The 14414-nt window shown below is 56.5% G+C and overlaps 2 protein-coding genes across 6 annotated transcripts in view; one reads left to right on the plus strand and one right to left on the minus strand.

Moving 5' to 3' along the window:
* Positions 1 to 913: 913 nt before the first annotated feature.
* On the plus strand, positions 914 to 3898 carry ISLR (immunoglobulin superfamily containing leucine rich repeat). Of its 2 annotated transcripts, none has more exons than XM_008015913.3 (2): positions 914 to 1024; positions 1856 to 3898. In XM_008015913.3, the coding sequence occupies exon 2, from the start codon at positions 1864 to 1866 to the stop codon at positions 3148 to 3150; it is 1287 nt and encodes a 428-aa protein (XP_008014104.2). In that variant the 5' UTR covers positions 914 to 1024; positions 1856 to 1863; the 3' UTR covers positions 3151 to 3898. The 2 variants fall into 2 exon arrangements, with proteins under 2 accessions (XP_008014104.2, XP_008014105.2); XM_008015914.3 differs by lacking the exon at positions 914 to 1024 and adding an exon at positions 1541 to 1658.
* STRA6 (signaling receptor and transporter of retinol STRA6) overlaps positions 3543 to 14414 on the minus strand; it is a 37761-nt gene continuing 26889 nt past the window's right edge. For all 4 annotated transcript variants that reach the window (XM_008015906.3, XM_073012301.1, XM_008015907.3 and 1 more), the window contains 7 exons: positions 11930 to 12005; positions 10805 to 10938; positions 9302 to 9419; positions 9120 to 9221; positions 8253 to 8416; positions 7740 to 7895; positions 3543 to 7201 (listed from right to left, as the gene is read on the minus strand). In XM_008015906.3, the coding sequence (XP_008014097.2) occupies positions 7038 to 7201; positions 7740 to 7895; positions 8253 to 8416; positions 9120 to 9221; positions 9302 to 9419; positions 10805 to 10938; positions 11930 to 12005 (914 nt within the window). In that variant the 3' untranslated portion in view covers positions 3543 to 7037. The remainder of the gene's footprint in view (positions 7202 to 7739; positions 7896 to 8252; positions 8417 to 9119; positions 9222 to 9301; positions 9420 to 10804; positions 10939 to 11929; positions 12006 to 14414) is intronic.

The following is a 14414-nucleotide window of genomic DNA, read 5'->3' on the forward strand; positions in this document are numbered from 1 at the left end:
TCTGAGCCAGGATTCCTTGTCTCCTCCCCAACCAGTGGGGAGTGCAGTGGGGGGCGGGGCCTGGAGTCTTGGGAGCTCCCTGGACAACAACATGCATTTAGTGCAGCTCAGTCTTGGAGCCAGTAGGATACGTTTTCTTAAAAAAAAAAAAAAAAAAATGCCTAATATCTTGGCTTTCACTGAAGGGTTGGTATCTGCTTTGTACACTTTGGCCTTCTTGGCTTTTCACTGAGACACAAACACATGGATGCACACTCACTTCCACACACAAACCCACACCAAGCCAGACACACCCATACAAACACACACCAAGATGTACACACACACGCACACACTCACACACAAATTAATGTACGTGGTTTCATACCCACATCCACACAAACACACAGTCAGGTACACACAGGAATACGCACCCTCACACCCACAAACTTGTACACACACACACACACACACATATATACACACCAACACACACAACCCTGGCTTGGACAAAGGCTTCCCCTTTTTCCTTGTTTGCAGTGGGAGTTTTCCACCTTCCATGAGATTCCATTTCTTGCCCTTCCCCCGCTAAAATCCTCCCGGCCCCATCATTTCTTGGGTCCTTTCCAGACAGTGCTGTGTCTTTAAGGAAGTTGAAGCTGCTAAAAGTGAGTGAGAGAGAGAGAGAAAACACAACCCAAAAAAATTTGGCATCTCTTCCCCCCTCAAGTTTCTGGTGTCACTTATGAAACACGGGTCCTTGTTGCTGCAGAGCAGTTGTTTTGCTGGAAGGAGGGAGTGCGCGGGCTGCCCCGGGCTCCTCCCTGCCGCCTCCTCTCAGTGGATGGTCCCAGGCACCCTGTCTGGGGCAGGGAGGGCACAGGCCTGCACATTGAAGGTGGGGTGGGACCAGGCTGTTCCTCACCCCAGCATCCAGGTCCTCCCTTGGGCGCCCGAGGCCCTGCAGACTCTCAGGGCTAAGGTCCTCTGTTGCCTTTTGGTTCCACCTTAGGAGAGGCTCCGCTTGACTAAGAGTAGCTTGAAGGTAAGCCAGTGGGGAGGAGGGCTCCGGGGCCAGCGGCGGGAAGGGGAGGCCTGTTGGACATAGGGGCTGGTTCCCTCTTGGTTCATCCCTGCTGCTCTGAGCTGCATGGGACAATCCTTAGCTTGGAGCCGTCCAGGGGGCATCTGCTGCTTCCACAACCCACAACTGAGGCCCCACAAATCCCAGCTGCGTTTGGGCTGAGCCCCTGGCCTCACCCCCGTCAGCTGAGAGGTCCTGGCGGGGGTTTATTTGGGCAGCTGCCTGGCTAAGTTTGAACAGAATAGGCCACGGGTGTGATTCCACAGAAAAGGCCTGGTGTCTGCTGCGGTCACGGCCAGAGGAGCGGGAGGGGGTGGGTGGAGTGGATGGGGGTGGTGTGCACTGCACAAGGGGCCTTGTCTGGGCCAGGGCAAAGCATACCTATGGGGGACTCCGGTGGGTGGGACTGCGGCCAGGATGTGGGAGGGCAGGGGGAGGTTCTGCAAAGTGCTGGGGGAGGGGGGTGGCTGAAAAACAGATTTCGAGTCATAAAGTCAGCTAGGAACAGGCCGAGGCAGGGAGAACTCTCCACTCGGAGGAGGAGCTGGGGTCCTCTTCCATCCTGTCTTCGTCCTGCCTGGCTGCGTGACCTCGGGCAAGTCTCTGCCCTTCTCTGGGCCTCAGTTTCTCCTTCCGTAGGATGGGGGCGGTGGGCTAGGTGGTGTTGGGCTTTAGCTGGGTTATGTGGGACAGGGCCTCCTGATGAGAAGGAGCTCTGGCTGGGCTTGTGGGAGGAATGAGTCCCTCAGGTGGGTTCTCAGGATCCCCTGAGTGACATGCCCTTCTCTGCAGGAGGCACCATGCAGGAGCTGCATCTGCTCTGGTGGGCGGTTCTCCTGGGTCTGGCACAGGCCTGCCCTGAGCCCTGCGACTGTGGGGAAAAGTATGGCTTCCAGATCGCCGACTGTGCCTACCGCGACCTGGAGGCCGTGCCGCCTGGCTTCCCGGCCAATGTGACTACACTGAGCCTTTCGGCCAACCGGCTGCCAGGCTTGCCAGAGGGTGCCTTCAGGGAAGTGCCCCTGCTGCAGTCGCTGTGGCTGGCACATAATGAGATCCGCACGGTGGCCGCCGGCGCCCTGGCCTCTCTGAGCCATCTCAAGAGCCTGGACCTCAGCCACAATCTCATCTCTGACTTTGCCTGGAGCGACCTGCACAACCTCAGTGCCCTCCAATTGCTCAAGATGGACAGCAACGAGCTGACCTTCATCCCCCGCGACGCCTTTCGCAGCCTCCGTGCTCTGCGCTCCCTGCAACTCAACCACAACCGCTTGCACACATTGGCCGAGGGCACCTTCGCCCCGCTCACTGCGCTGTCCCACCTGCAGATCAACGACAACCCCTTCGACTGCACCTGTGGCATCGTGTGGCTCAAGACATGGGCCCTGGCCACGGCAGTGTCCATCCCGGAGCAGGACAACATCGCCTGCACCTCACCCCATGTGCTCAAGGGCACACCGCTGAGCCGCCTGCCACCACTGCCATGCTCGGCGCCCTCAGTGCAGCTTAGCTACCAACCCAGCCAGGATGGTGCCGAGCTGCGGCCTGGCTTCGTGCTGGCGCTGCACTGTGATGTAGATGGACAGCCGGCCCCTCAGCTTCACTGGCACATCCAGATACCCAGCGGCATTGTGGAGATCACCAGCCCCAATGTGGGCACTGACGGGCGTGCCCTGCCCAGCACCCCTGCAGCCAGCTCACAGCCGCGCTTCCAGGCCTTTGCCAATGGCAGCCTGCTTATCCCCAACTTTGGCAAGCTGGAGGAAGGCACCTACAGCTGCCTGGCCACCAATGAGCTGGGCAGTGCTGAGAGCTCAGTGGATGTGGCACTGGCCACACCCGGCGAGGGTGGTGAGGACACACTAGGTCGCAGGTTCCATGGCAAAGCGGTTGAGGGAAAGGGCTGCTATACGGTTGACAATGAGGTACAGCCATCAGGGCCGGAGGACAATGTGGTCATCATCTACCTCAGCCGTGCTGGGAACCCTGAGGCTGCAGTCGCAGAAGGGGTCCCTGGGCAGCTGCCCCCAGGCCTGCTCCTGCTGGGCCAAAGCCTCCTCCTCCTCCTCTTCCTCACCTCCTTCTAGCCCCACCCCGACCAAGGCTGGGCTGAAGCAGCCCGAGGGCTTTCCTAACTCCTCCCCTTGCCCCTGCCAATGCCCCTTTAAGTGCTGCAGGGGTCTGGGTTTGGCCTGAGGCCTGCATGGGGGACTTCACATTTTCCTACCTCTCCTTCTAATCTCTTCTAGAGCGCCTGCTACCCCCAACTTCTAGACCTGCTCCAAACTAGTGACTAGGATAGAATTTGATCCCCTAACTCACTGTCTGTGGTGCTCATTGCTGCTAACAGCATTGCCCGTGCTCTCCTCTCAGGGGCAGCATGCTAACAGGGTGATGCCCTAATCCAACTGGGAGAAGCCTCAGTGGTGCAATTCCAGGCACTGTGACTGTCAAGCTGGCCAGGGCCAGGACTGGGGGAATGAAGCTGGGGTTTGGCTGGGGGGTGGTCTGAAGCAGACAGGGAATGGGAGAGGAGGATAGGATGTAGACAGTGGCTAGTATGGCTCTGAGGCTCCCCGGGGCCTGCTCAAGCTCCTCCTGCTCCTTGGTGTGTTCTGATGACTTGGGAGATTGGGAGTCCCTTTGTCCTCATCTGAGACTGAAATGTGGGGATCCAAGATGGCCTTCCGTCCTCTTACCCTTCCTCCCTCAGCCTGCACCCTCTATCCTGGAACCTGTCCTCCCTTTCTCCCCAACTATGCATCTGTTGCCTGCTCCTCTGCAAAGGCCAGCCAGCTTGGGAGCAGCAGAGAAATAAATAGCATTTCTGATGCCCCTCTGTGTCTGCCTGGAATTTTGTCTGGATCTAGGAGCCCCTACTGGGAGATAGAATCAGGAGCTGAAGAGTCAGGGCAGCCAGCCTGCCTGCCCACAGTGGCAGGGGCCTCTGGGACCCCAACAGACTGTGGAGGCACAGGAGGGCTGACCCGGTGCTTGTGTCAGGGGCTGGGCCTTGCAGTGAGCTGAGCTGCAGATAGTCCCTTCCTCCAAACCATCCCACAGGACAGGAGGGGGCAGAAGCCTGGGGTGGCTGGCTACCCTGAGCAGCACCTGATGTCAGCAGTGGCTTCAAGAGAGGCGTTTGGAAAGGCACAAGGAAATGGAGGTGCCTGGGTGGTAGTTCCTCTTCCCTGTCCTGCTCCTGGAAGAGATGTTAGGAATGAAGAGGAAAGAGGGGACAGGTGGGGCAAAATGGAGGAGACAGATGAGGAGCAGGGGACACAAGACAGAGGAGGAGAAAGCCCCAGAGAGACTGGGAACAAGAGAACATATTTGAGGGAGAAGCCAGGGGAAATGAATTGTACTTATCCTTCCCCCAAAGAAGAAATGGTAAGTCCAAATGAGGACTGCAGATTCTCTGTAGGAATCTTTCCCCACTGAGCAGGTGGATTAGTAACTGGCCTGGGCCGTGTGTGTGTGTGTATGTGTGTGTGCGCGCGCGTGCGCACGCGCGTACAGCAACCTTCAACCTCTCCAGATGAGGAGCATAAGGATGAGGTCCTAACCTGGAGACTCTGCACAACCTCCTATCTGTGCCAGGTAGGAGATATGTCTTCCTACTGCCTCTATCCTATCCCTTTCAAGATTGAGGATGCTGCGTGCAGAGACAATGGCCCAGAGGGAGAGGCTCTGTGGCCTCTGTCCAGAGCTCCCAGAACTGCTGAGCTCAGCAAAGTGGAGGCAGGAGGCTAAGGAGTCTGGGGTAGCAGCTGTGAGCTTTGGCTGCTGGCCAGCCCCCTTCCCTCCCTCCTGGTCCACATACAGCACCTCCCCCTGCCCACTCTCCCCTCATCCACTTGCAGCTCCTGCTGAGCTGATGTCACCAGCAGCATGTATCAAGAATGACTCCTAATCTAAAATAAAAGTTGAAAAAAAAATGACTCATGTCTGGTGGAATACAGCAGGATGGAGCCAAATTCCATGTGCTGGGCCACCTTGGGTAAGTCATTGCCCTCGTCTGGGCTTCAGTTGCCTCAAAAACCAAATGATGTGGTAGGACTGGGTGCTACCTCACGGTCCCATAGACTCTGATTGCCTAAGGCTTGATATTCCCAGCCTGACTTGGACATCCCTGGCTCCATTCCCAGCTGAGTGGCTTGGCTTCTTGGAGTAGGACCTGCACCTAAGACCTGGGTCAGAGGCAGCACAGGGAATGGCTGTGCCTTGAGTGGACTAGCTACTCCCCTGCTTTAAGGTCTTCCGTGGCCCCCACTGCCCTCCAGGTGAAGCCTGAATTCCCCACTTAGAGCCTCTCTGACCCGATCCTCCAACAAGCCCACCCTTTCTGCCTCTTCTTGGAACAGCTATTTAATTGTTCCCTTAACACTCCATGGTGTGCCATCCTTTGCACCTTTGCTTACACTGTTCCCTCCACCCAGGCACCCTTTCCCTGTTCTTCATTTGGCTAAATCAGTCTTTGAGAGTTGGCTCCGGCATCACCACCTCCAGAAAGCCTGCCTTCCTGGATGTTCCCCCATCCCCAAAGTGGACAGGGCCCCCTTCTCTGGGAACCTGGATTCTCCCCGCCGAGACCCTGTCAGTTGCTAAAACAAGGTCAGGAAGCCTCTTTCAATGGGCTGCAGTGGGATCGCAGCGTGCCCTCTTTGGCCTCCTCAGGACAACCTTTGAAAGTGGGTTTCAGGTCCCTGACCCCACCCCTGGCTTTATAGGTATTTGAGGCTATAGCAGGAACCTGGGCGTGGGGCAGGGGACTGTTGATCTCCACTAATTGTGCAGGCATTTCTCAAGGCTCTGCAGACCTAGATCTGTAGGGTAGCCACATCTTCCTACCTTCTGTAGCCCCCAGCCCCTCAGTGGACCCAGGGCATCTTCCTTATTCATATACCCCACCCCCACCTCCACCAAGCCCCCAGCAGGGAAAAGACCCTAGTCTGTCTCCACCCTCCTTTCCCCTCTGTATTCTCATTCTACTCCCATCAGGACAGCCCACGCTCTGTCCCCCCATGTGACACGCCCCCTCCTACCTCCACACCTGGAGTCACACTGCTTCCCCAGCATTCTTGAAGTCGCTTCTCCTCCCCAGATCCTGCCCCTTCTTCAAGACCCAGAACAAGTCCCACTTCCAAAGCCAGCATCCACATGGCTCAGGGGTGGCATCACAGGGTCCCCAGTCTCTTTGCCACCCAAAGGGATGCAGCTATGGGTTCTCCCTGCCTTCCACCCAGTGTCTGGCCAGCAGGTGACCAGAACACCTCAAGTCCCATCCCCATCAATGCACAGTGTGGATGTGCTGACCGCGTAGGCGGGGTTTTCCCTGCATACCCCTCCCGCTATGAGGACAGTTTCTCAGGAACAAGTTTATTGCAGGGAACACACTAACCTCTTTCATAATAGCCAAAGGCATAAAAACTACAAAAATATCTGGCTCTCAAGTGTGGGCAGCTCGGTGTGGGACCTGGTCTGAGTCGTGACTTGGGCTGCCCTTCAGGCCAGCAGCCTGGGAGCCTTCCAGCCACTCCCCAGAGAGGTCCGTGGAGCTGAGGGGGTGAGGAAGTGCCTCGGCTGCTTCCACAGCATGAAGGCCAAGGCTGAGGTGGAGCTGAACTGGAGTGGTTCCAGAGAAGGCTTCATCGAGGCCCTTCAAGGCTGGTGGCAGAGCCAGGGTAGGGAGAGGCCTGGATGTGGCTGCCCTAGCTCCACTGGCTCCTGGACCAAGGCCCTAACCCGCCAGTTTCTTTCTTCAAAACCCCTGCTGGCTCTCCCATGGCCAAGTGGGCGGAGCAGAGCTCTCCTGAGGCTCCCAGTGCAGACAGACCTCCACCCAACCATGGTGATCCAGAGGACCTGCCGGCTGCATGGCTGGGGTGATGCTGGGAGAGCCGGGGAGGGAGGAGGATGGTAGGCAGGAACGTGCCTCAACACAGATGGGCAGGTGGACTGGCCTTCCCTGCCCTCAGGACTGGGCACCATTGGCACCCAACAGGGCCGTCTTGCGGAAGACCTGCAGGGTTGGGTTGTGCAGCAGCGTGTAGGCCAGACCCCAGCGAGCCCTGCAGCGGCTGGCCTTGGGCCTTGCTCCCTTGGCCATGGAGTCCTTTGTCTGTAACAGCTGCATCCCTGAGAGAGACAGACTTTCTGTGAGTCACTCAACAAACACCCAGCCAAGCCTCCCTGGCCCTCAGACCTGAGCAGAGAGCCTGAAAATCCCCGGCGTAGTGCAGGTAGTGAGGCTTAGGATGTCCCCTGCAGGCAGCACATGGAAGTGGGGTGTGAGGTCTGTGGATGGACTGGAAGCTGGGTGGGACAAGGGTCTGGAGCTGGCTTACCGTCCCCTCCCTACACATACTTCTGGGCAGAAAGAAAGGAGGAGGTCATACTCCCTGCCCCAAGGGAGAAGTGGGGGCAATGAGGGAGCCCCTTAGCAAGACAGCTGTTTCATTCTCTCTTTGTGCACACATATGGTGTGTGTATGTGTGTGTTCATATCATGGAAAAAATTACCCTGAGATCAGACCAGGAGGGGTGACCAAAGGCAGCCAAAGAAGAGAGGAAGTGAGAATTTTCCTGGCGCTCACTCTGTGCTGGGGAGGGGCACGCATCCTTCCTGGGAGAAGCTGGATGGGCTCTATTCCCCCATTCCCAGTGGGAGGGCGCACCTTCGTCTTCCTCCCCTGGTCTGAGGCTGTCCTTGGGGGCCACCATGGTCCTGGGTAGGAGGCTCCGCGCTTGCAGGAGCAGGAAGCAGAAGGCTGTTATGGCTGGATGCGACTGGCTGACCTCAATCTTCAAGAAGTTTCGGTATGTGTAGTAGCCTGGGGTGGGGTGGCGGATGGCAGTGCTGGGGGAACAGAGGCCGGACTAGAGGCATCCAGACACCCCCTAACACACACACAGGGAGTGCGCATGCACACCCTGTATCCAAGCATGTAGACACACCAGGCACGTGGCACATCTGCTGCATGGGCACATGTGGACCTGCTAGAACACCCCACATCCACTGCACATGCTGCAGGGCCACACGAGGCACAGTGCAGGCACACACAGGTGGCATGTGCAGCTACAGACATCGGTGTGAACTGATCAGCTGGCACAGGCCTGGGGCAGGAAAGATGCCTTCCTCACTGCTTGGGTAGTCTGAGCAACCCTCCAGCCCTGCCCAGTGACCTTACCGGGGTCGAGAGTGGCGGCTCTCGGTGGCAGCAGGCTGAGGTCCATCTGGCCAAGGTGGATGGCATTGTAGAGGGCAGAGAGGAGCACTCGCCAGGTGGCCACCATGGCACCCACCAGCACATTGAGGGGAAAGAGAAGAAAGGTGGCTGCATAGAGCACTCGCCTAGGGTGGGAGAAGAAAGCTGAGGCAGGCCGTCCCCCGGAGCCCCCTCCCCAGGCTCAGTGTCAGACCTGGATGCCCAGAACTGCTGTGTATTTACTGAGCACCTACCATTTACTGCTGTGTCTCCTGTGCACCCCACCCTGGGCAAGAGCTTCTCTCTTTCAACCCACCACCCTGGGAGATGGGAAACTGAGGCCCAGAGAGATTGGGTGACTTAGCCAAGGCTGTCAGCTATTCAGTGGCAGAGCTAGGCTTTAATTCTAGGTCCATCTAAGTCTTTCTATGACCCTGATGCCTCCCACCTCCCTTTTCTGGGTCCCCTGTCTACTAATTCCAAATTCCCCTGGGAACCAAGTTTCTCCCACAGCCTTGTCATGTGACAGGGAACTCCCTTGCTACAAAGTAGGGAGGGGCATAGTTTTGAGGAAACAGAGGATCCAGGGGAGAGCAGTACCAATTCCCAAAGCAAGAAAGGTTCCCGGGGGTACTTCCAGCCCCATGCCTGGTATGTAGAGAGGTACTTTGGAGTGGGCTGAGCCACTGTCCCTTTTCTATATGGGTAAGGCAAGCTCTTTCTACTATCTTCTGGGCTTCTTGATAGAGAGAGAGGATAGATGACAGTGGAGGGAGGACACAAAAAGAGAGAGACGCTGAAGAAAAGGCTGAGGGCCTGAGGGAGCCACAAGCCCAGGTGCCACCTCACCGGTTGGTCAGCTGTGGGTGTCCATCATGAGTCTCCAGGAAGACCCAGTGGGCTGCCATGTTCTGCAGGGTCACAGCCAGGGCCAAAGTCAGCCAGAAGGGCCTGCCAGTGGGGTGGGGAAGTGGTCACTGTTAGCGGACCTCTAAGGAGGCCCCGAGCCCTCCATGTCTTGCTTCACTCACCACGAGGACTCCAGGGAACGGAAGAGCAGGAGGTTCCTGCCATGGAGCACAGGCATGAGCACCAGGAAGGCCAGGGCCGTGGTTCCCAGGAAGAAGATGATTTGCTGCACCAGGAGCCCTGCCAGGGGCAGGAGTGGCAGGGGGACAGATAACAGGTTCTATGAAAGCTGCCCCCCCACCACCCCCAGAACCAAGGGCTTTGGAATTGGGCAGGCCTGGTTTTAGATCTCTGCTCTGCCTCTGCCCAGCTATGCTGCCTTGAACAAGTCACTTTACCTCACTGAGCCTCAGTTTCTTTCTCTGTAAAATGGGGATAATAGTCCCTACCTCAGAGGCTGTTGTAAGGATCCGATGAGGTAATATCTGTGGAAACTCTTAAAATCACAAAGTACTTTGCAAATGTTATTTCCCTCCAGTTTCTCCTGAGTTTGAGTTACTGGGGAATAAGACTACATTTTAAACTGATGTTTGCATTCCTTCAAGCTAGAGCCTGGCATACGGTAGGTGCCCAAGGACTGTCTATTGAAATAATCTGGCCAACTGATTAGAGAATGATGCCTACAAAAAGGCCTGGAGGCATAAGGGCTACCAAGAAGAGATGCTATGACTTTTGTCCTCGTAATTCCTCCACTCCTTTACCATCCTTCTCCCTCAAGGAGGTGAGAATGGAAGGAAATGGAGAGATACAAGGCCCTTGGATGTGTAACCCTGGCCACAGTCCCTCACCATTCAGAGTGCTTTTCTCACCGCAGTACCCAAGGGGAGAGTCAGAAACTTGGGGCTGGTAGGGGTCCTGGAAGGTTATCTGGTCCAACTCTCTCAGGGCAGGACCCCCTTTGCAGACCCCAACAATATCCATGGAACTCCGCTTGCATACCCTCAGTGACAGGGGTCTCATCACCTTTGTAAGTAGCCAATTGTGGCACAGCCCTTTCTTAAGCTGGAGTGCAGTGGCGCGATCTCGGCTCACTGCAACCTCCACCTCCTGGGTTCAAGTGATTCTCCCGCCTCATCCCCCCAAGTAGCTGGAACTACAGGTGTGCATCACCACACCCAGCTAATTTTCATGGTTTTAGTAGAGACGGGGTCTCACCATGTTGGCCAGGCTGGTCTCCATCTCCTGACCTCGTGATCCTCCTGCCTCACCCTCCCAAAGTGCTGGGATTACAGGTGTGAGCCACTGCACCCAGTCAGGAATGTATCATTTTGAATTTGACACCTCCAGACCTGGGTCCACCCCCCATGAGAACATCTGATGGCACCCAGGGTTCACCTCCATGTGGAGGGTACCCACTCAATTTCCCGAGGGCTCCTGTACCCCCATCCTGAGTAAGCTTCTTAAGGGCGGGGAAGGCAGGGGGTCCCTCCTCTTGCTGTCGCCCCAGAGCATTCCCAGACACACCCTGAGGGCAGTACTTGCTGAGCACTCTTCTCTTCAACTGGGGCCAGTGTCTGAGGTGAGGCCCAGGCCAAGGCTGGGTGTGGCGGGCAAGGGAGGCTCACCAAGGCAGATAAAGGCTGTCTGGTAGGCACTGAAGCTCATCCAACAGAATATGGCTTGGCGGGAGGGGTGGGGACTCCGATGCAAGGGACTCAAGTCCAGGGCAGCTCCTCGGTACAGAGCTCGAAGGTTGGTCCTGGGGTGGGAGCCAGAGAGGCAGAGACCTCAGGAAGCAACACTGTCTTCCTAAATCCTCTTCTGGGCCAGCAACTGTCCAAACTCCCAACAGAATTTCAACCCACAGCCATCAGCAGGGAGTCCCAGAACTGTGGGAGCCAGGAGGAGGCCACTAACCCAAGATATCTGGAAGAGGTGATAGCTGGGCAGTCTTAAAGAGTGAACGAGAAAGACAAAACCAGGCAGAAGGCTCAACCCGAGCCAAGTTAGAAAAGTGAGAAACAACAGTGAGAATGGAAGTGACACACAGCACACCACCTGGTAAAAAGGCAAGGCAAGCACAGGCTGGGGAGCCTTGAATGCCAGGAGAAGGAGGGGTGACCTGTGGAGAAAGATCCCTGGGAGGAGCTCTGAGGCCTGGCAAGTGTACAGGACACATGGGCCAGTTCTCTGACATGGGTAAGTGCTCGGGCTGCCCCTTCGACCTGCCCTGGGCCTTCAGTGCTTCTCACCACTCACCACTGCAGGGCAAGTGAGGCAGCATGGCGAGACCCGCACCACCTCTCCAGAGCGCTATGCCCCCAGGCCACCCCTCACCTATGCTCTCACATGGCAGGGCCACCCCAGCCTCTGCTCTCATCCACACAGTCCTCATCTCCTATCTCTTCCATTTCCGGGCAGGTACAGCTTCCCCAGGCCGCCTTCCCTCTCATCCAGCCCATCCGGTGGCCCCTACTCAGGGGGCAAGCTCCACCAGCTGCCCTGAGTTGGTGGTGCCCTATGTCCCTCATACTCACAGACATTTCCCCAACCAGACAGGAAGTCCCAAGTACAGGACCCAGCCCCACCTTCTCCCTCCACTGCAGCACAGCCACACTCAGGTGGGCTCCCTGACAGCCTGGGCTGGCAGAGCCCTTCCGTACCTCCAGCCCCAGGGCCTCCCTGCAGACCCACAGGACTCCCACTCCTTCCCCACCTCTGCACTGGGTGAGCTGGAGCCTGCCACTCACCTGTGTGTCACCAGTGAGCGCATCAGGACCAGGAAGGTGAGTAAGCAGGACAAGACCAAGGCTGAGATGTAGCACACTGGTGGGCAGAGAGGGAACAAAGTGAGAGGTCAGGGCCTGGAGTCTCCTGGGAGCCTCGGAACCCCTGCCAGGGTGGTGCCTTATGGGGAGTTCCCCCTGCCCCACAATGAACTCTGCGTGGAGGTCTCTTGGCCCCATCCCCAGTTCTCAGATCCAGTAAGCCAATGACTTCGGCCACCCCATTCTTCCCAGTGATATATAGTAGCCAAGAGATGAAACCAGCTCTGAGTCTGCAGACCTGGTCCTCACCCTGCTGTTGCTGCTTCCATTGCTGTGGGACCTCCATCCAACCTGGCATCTGCCTCCAGCTTCACTGCTTCTTGGCCATGTGGCCTTCAGGAGGGCACTCCATCTCCCCCAGGCCCCCATTTGCTCGTGAATATACTGCTGGGCACACTGTTATGCTGCACAGCTCCCAGGATAATGTGAGCCATAAGGCCCCATCCATGTCTGCACTAGCGGTCTTTGTTCAGCGCATAGAGGGTGTGAGTCCACATCGGTGTGGCCTGAGTCCATCAGAATAAGGGAGGCGGCCGCTGTCACCCAGCTCCCTCACCCCTTCCCTGGCCATGCATACAATGAGTGCGTGCATGATGGTGTGTCATGAATGAGCCTGGATGTTTAAGAATATCAGAGGTGCAGGCTGCGACTCTCCCACCTTACATCCACATCCAGCCTTGCTCTGGACTGTCACGGCAACCCCATGAGGTTAGACAGAAGAACTGTTCCACTGGGCTGAAGAGGAAGTTGAGGCTCAGAGAGAGGGCTTCGCCCAGCCAGCCATGTCGCTAGAAATGATAGAGTGAGGTGTGCAACCATTTCCAAGCAGACCCAGAATGAGCCTGAGATGCCTGCACCCTGATCTCATCAGTCAGCCCAGGGAAGTGTTCCTGGTGCCCGTGTCACCACCAGAATCTCAAGTGCAGGGAAAGCAAACACAGAAAAGGTGAGTGCTAATTCCACAGAGCCACAGGGATTAGAGCGGTGGGTCTCCGCACTGACATCGCCTTTAGGATCACCTGGAGCTGCTAAAACTCACCCATGGCCCAGCCTGCACCCAGACCAGTCAAATCAGAATTTCTGTGGGTGGGACCCAGCCTTAGTCTGTGAAAGCAACACTGGTGATTCAGTGTACAGTCAGGGCTGACAGCCACTGCTCTGGGGACTTTTCAAAGGCAGAGCCTTCATGATTTCTTTCCATCAGCAATGAATTGAAATCAATCAACCAGCCAATATTCACTGGGTGCCTACTACAGTGGCACTCAAACTTTGCTTGCATGAGAATCACTGGAACTGTAATCCTGGCACTTTGGAAGGCTGAGGTGGTGGATCATCTGAGGTTAGGAGTTCAAGACCAGCCTGACCAATATGGTACTAAAAATACAAAAATTAGCTGGGCCTGGTGGCGGGCGCCTGTAATCCCAGCTACTCGTGAGGCTGAGATGGGAGAATCACTTGAACCCAGGAGGCGGAGGTTGCAGTGAGCTGAGATCGTGCCACTGCACTCCAGCCTGGGAGACAGAGTGAGACTCCATTTCAAAAAAAAAAAAAAAAAAAATTAGCTGGGACTGGTGGTATGTGCCTGTAATCCCAGCTACTCAGGAGGCTGAGACATGAGAATTGCTTGAACCCAGGAGGTGGAGGTTGCAGTGAGCCAAGATTGCGCCACTGTACTCCAGCCTGGGCGACAGAGCACGACTCCATCTCAAAACACACACACACATACACACACACACACGCACACACACACACAAACAAATCACAGGGAGGGCTGTTCAATCATAGAGGCTGGGCCCCACTCTGAGAGTTTCCGATTCAGTAGGTCTGGCACAGGGTTTGAGCATCAGGAATGTTAAAATCACCGGGTGCTTCCCAGATTCAGCCAGGACTAAAAATGATGCTACAGACACCTAGGCCCTTCTGCCGGTCCCTAGCTCCCTCCTCCAGGGCCCTGGCGAGGACACTTTTCTCAGAAGCAAGGTTGGGAGAAAGCACTGTGAATGCATAGCTCCAGCCTCTGTGGTCCCCCTTCTGGAGCCAACTGGGCTGCAGCAAGGGCACATTCTGGACCGTTTGCTGCCGGGAGGCGAACAGCCCGCCTGCTGAGCCTGGCCTGGTGAGTGTACAGGCTAACACGGGGTGAAAGTTAGCAGCCCCCTTGGCCACAGGCCTGGCCTTTGATCTCCATCCATCTACCTCCTACCTCTCTCTCCCTCCATTGGTTCCCAACTTGGGCGCCCTCAAACCCCAGCACTCACACAATCTTCCTGCTCTTTGCCACCTCTGGGATCCTGTGCCTGCCTTCTTCTGGGCCCTGCTTTGGGGGATAGATCTGTCTTCCCTCATGTGATTGAGGGCCTCAAGGGCAAGTGTTCCTTTTTCACTCCAGCACTCATTTTGCAGGTGG

This window comes from Chlorocebus sabaeus, chromosome 26 (assembly GCF_047675955.1).
Source record: "Chlorocebus sabaeus isolate Y175 chromosome 26, mChlSab1.0.hap1, whole genome shotgun sequence".
Classification (NCBI taxonomy): Eukaryota; Metazoa; Chordata; class Mammalia; order Primates; family Cercopithecidae; genus Chlorocebus; species Chlorocebus sabaeus.

Excerpts from the sequence above, each read along its gene's own strand:
- ISLR (XM_008015913.3), top strand. The coding sequence starts at position 1,864 with ATGCAGGAGCTGCATCTGCTCTGGTGGGCGGTTCTCCTGGGTCTGGCA.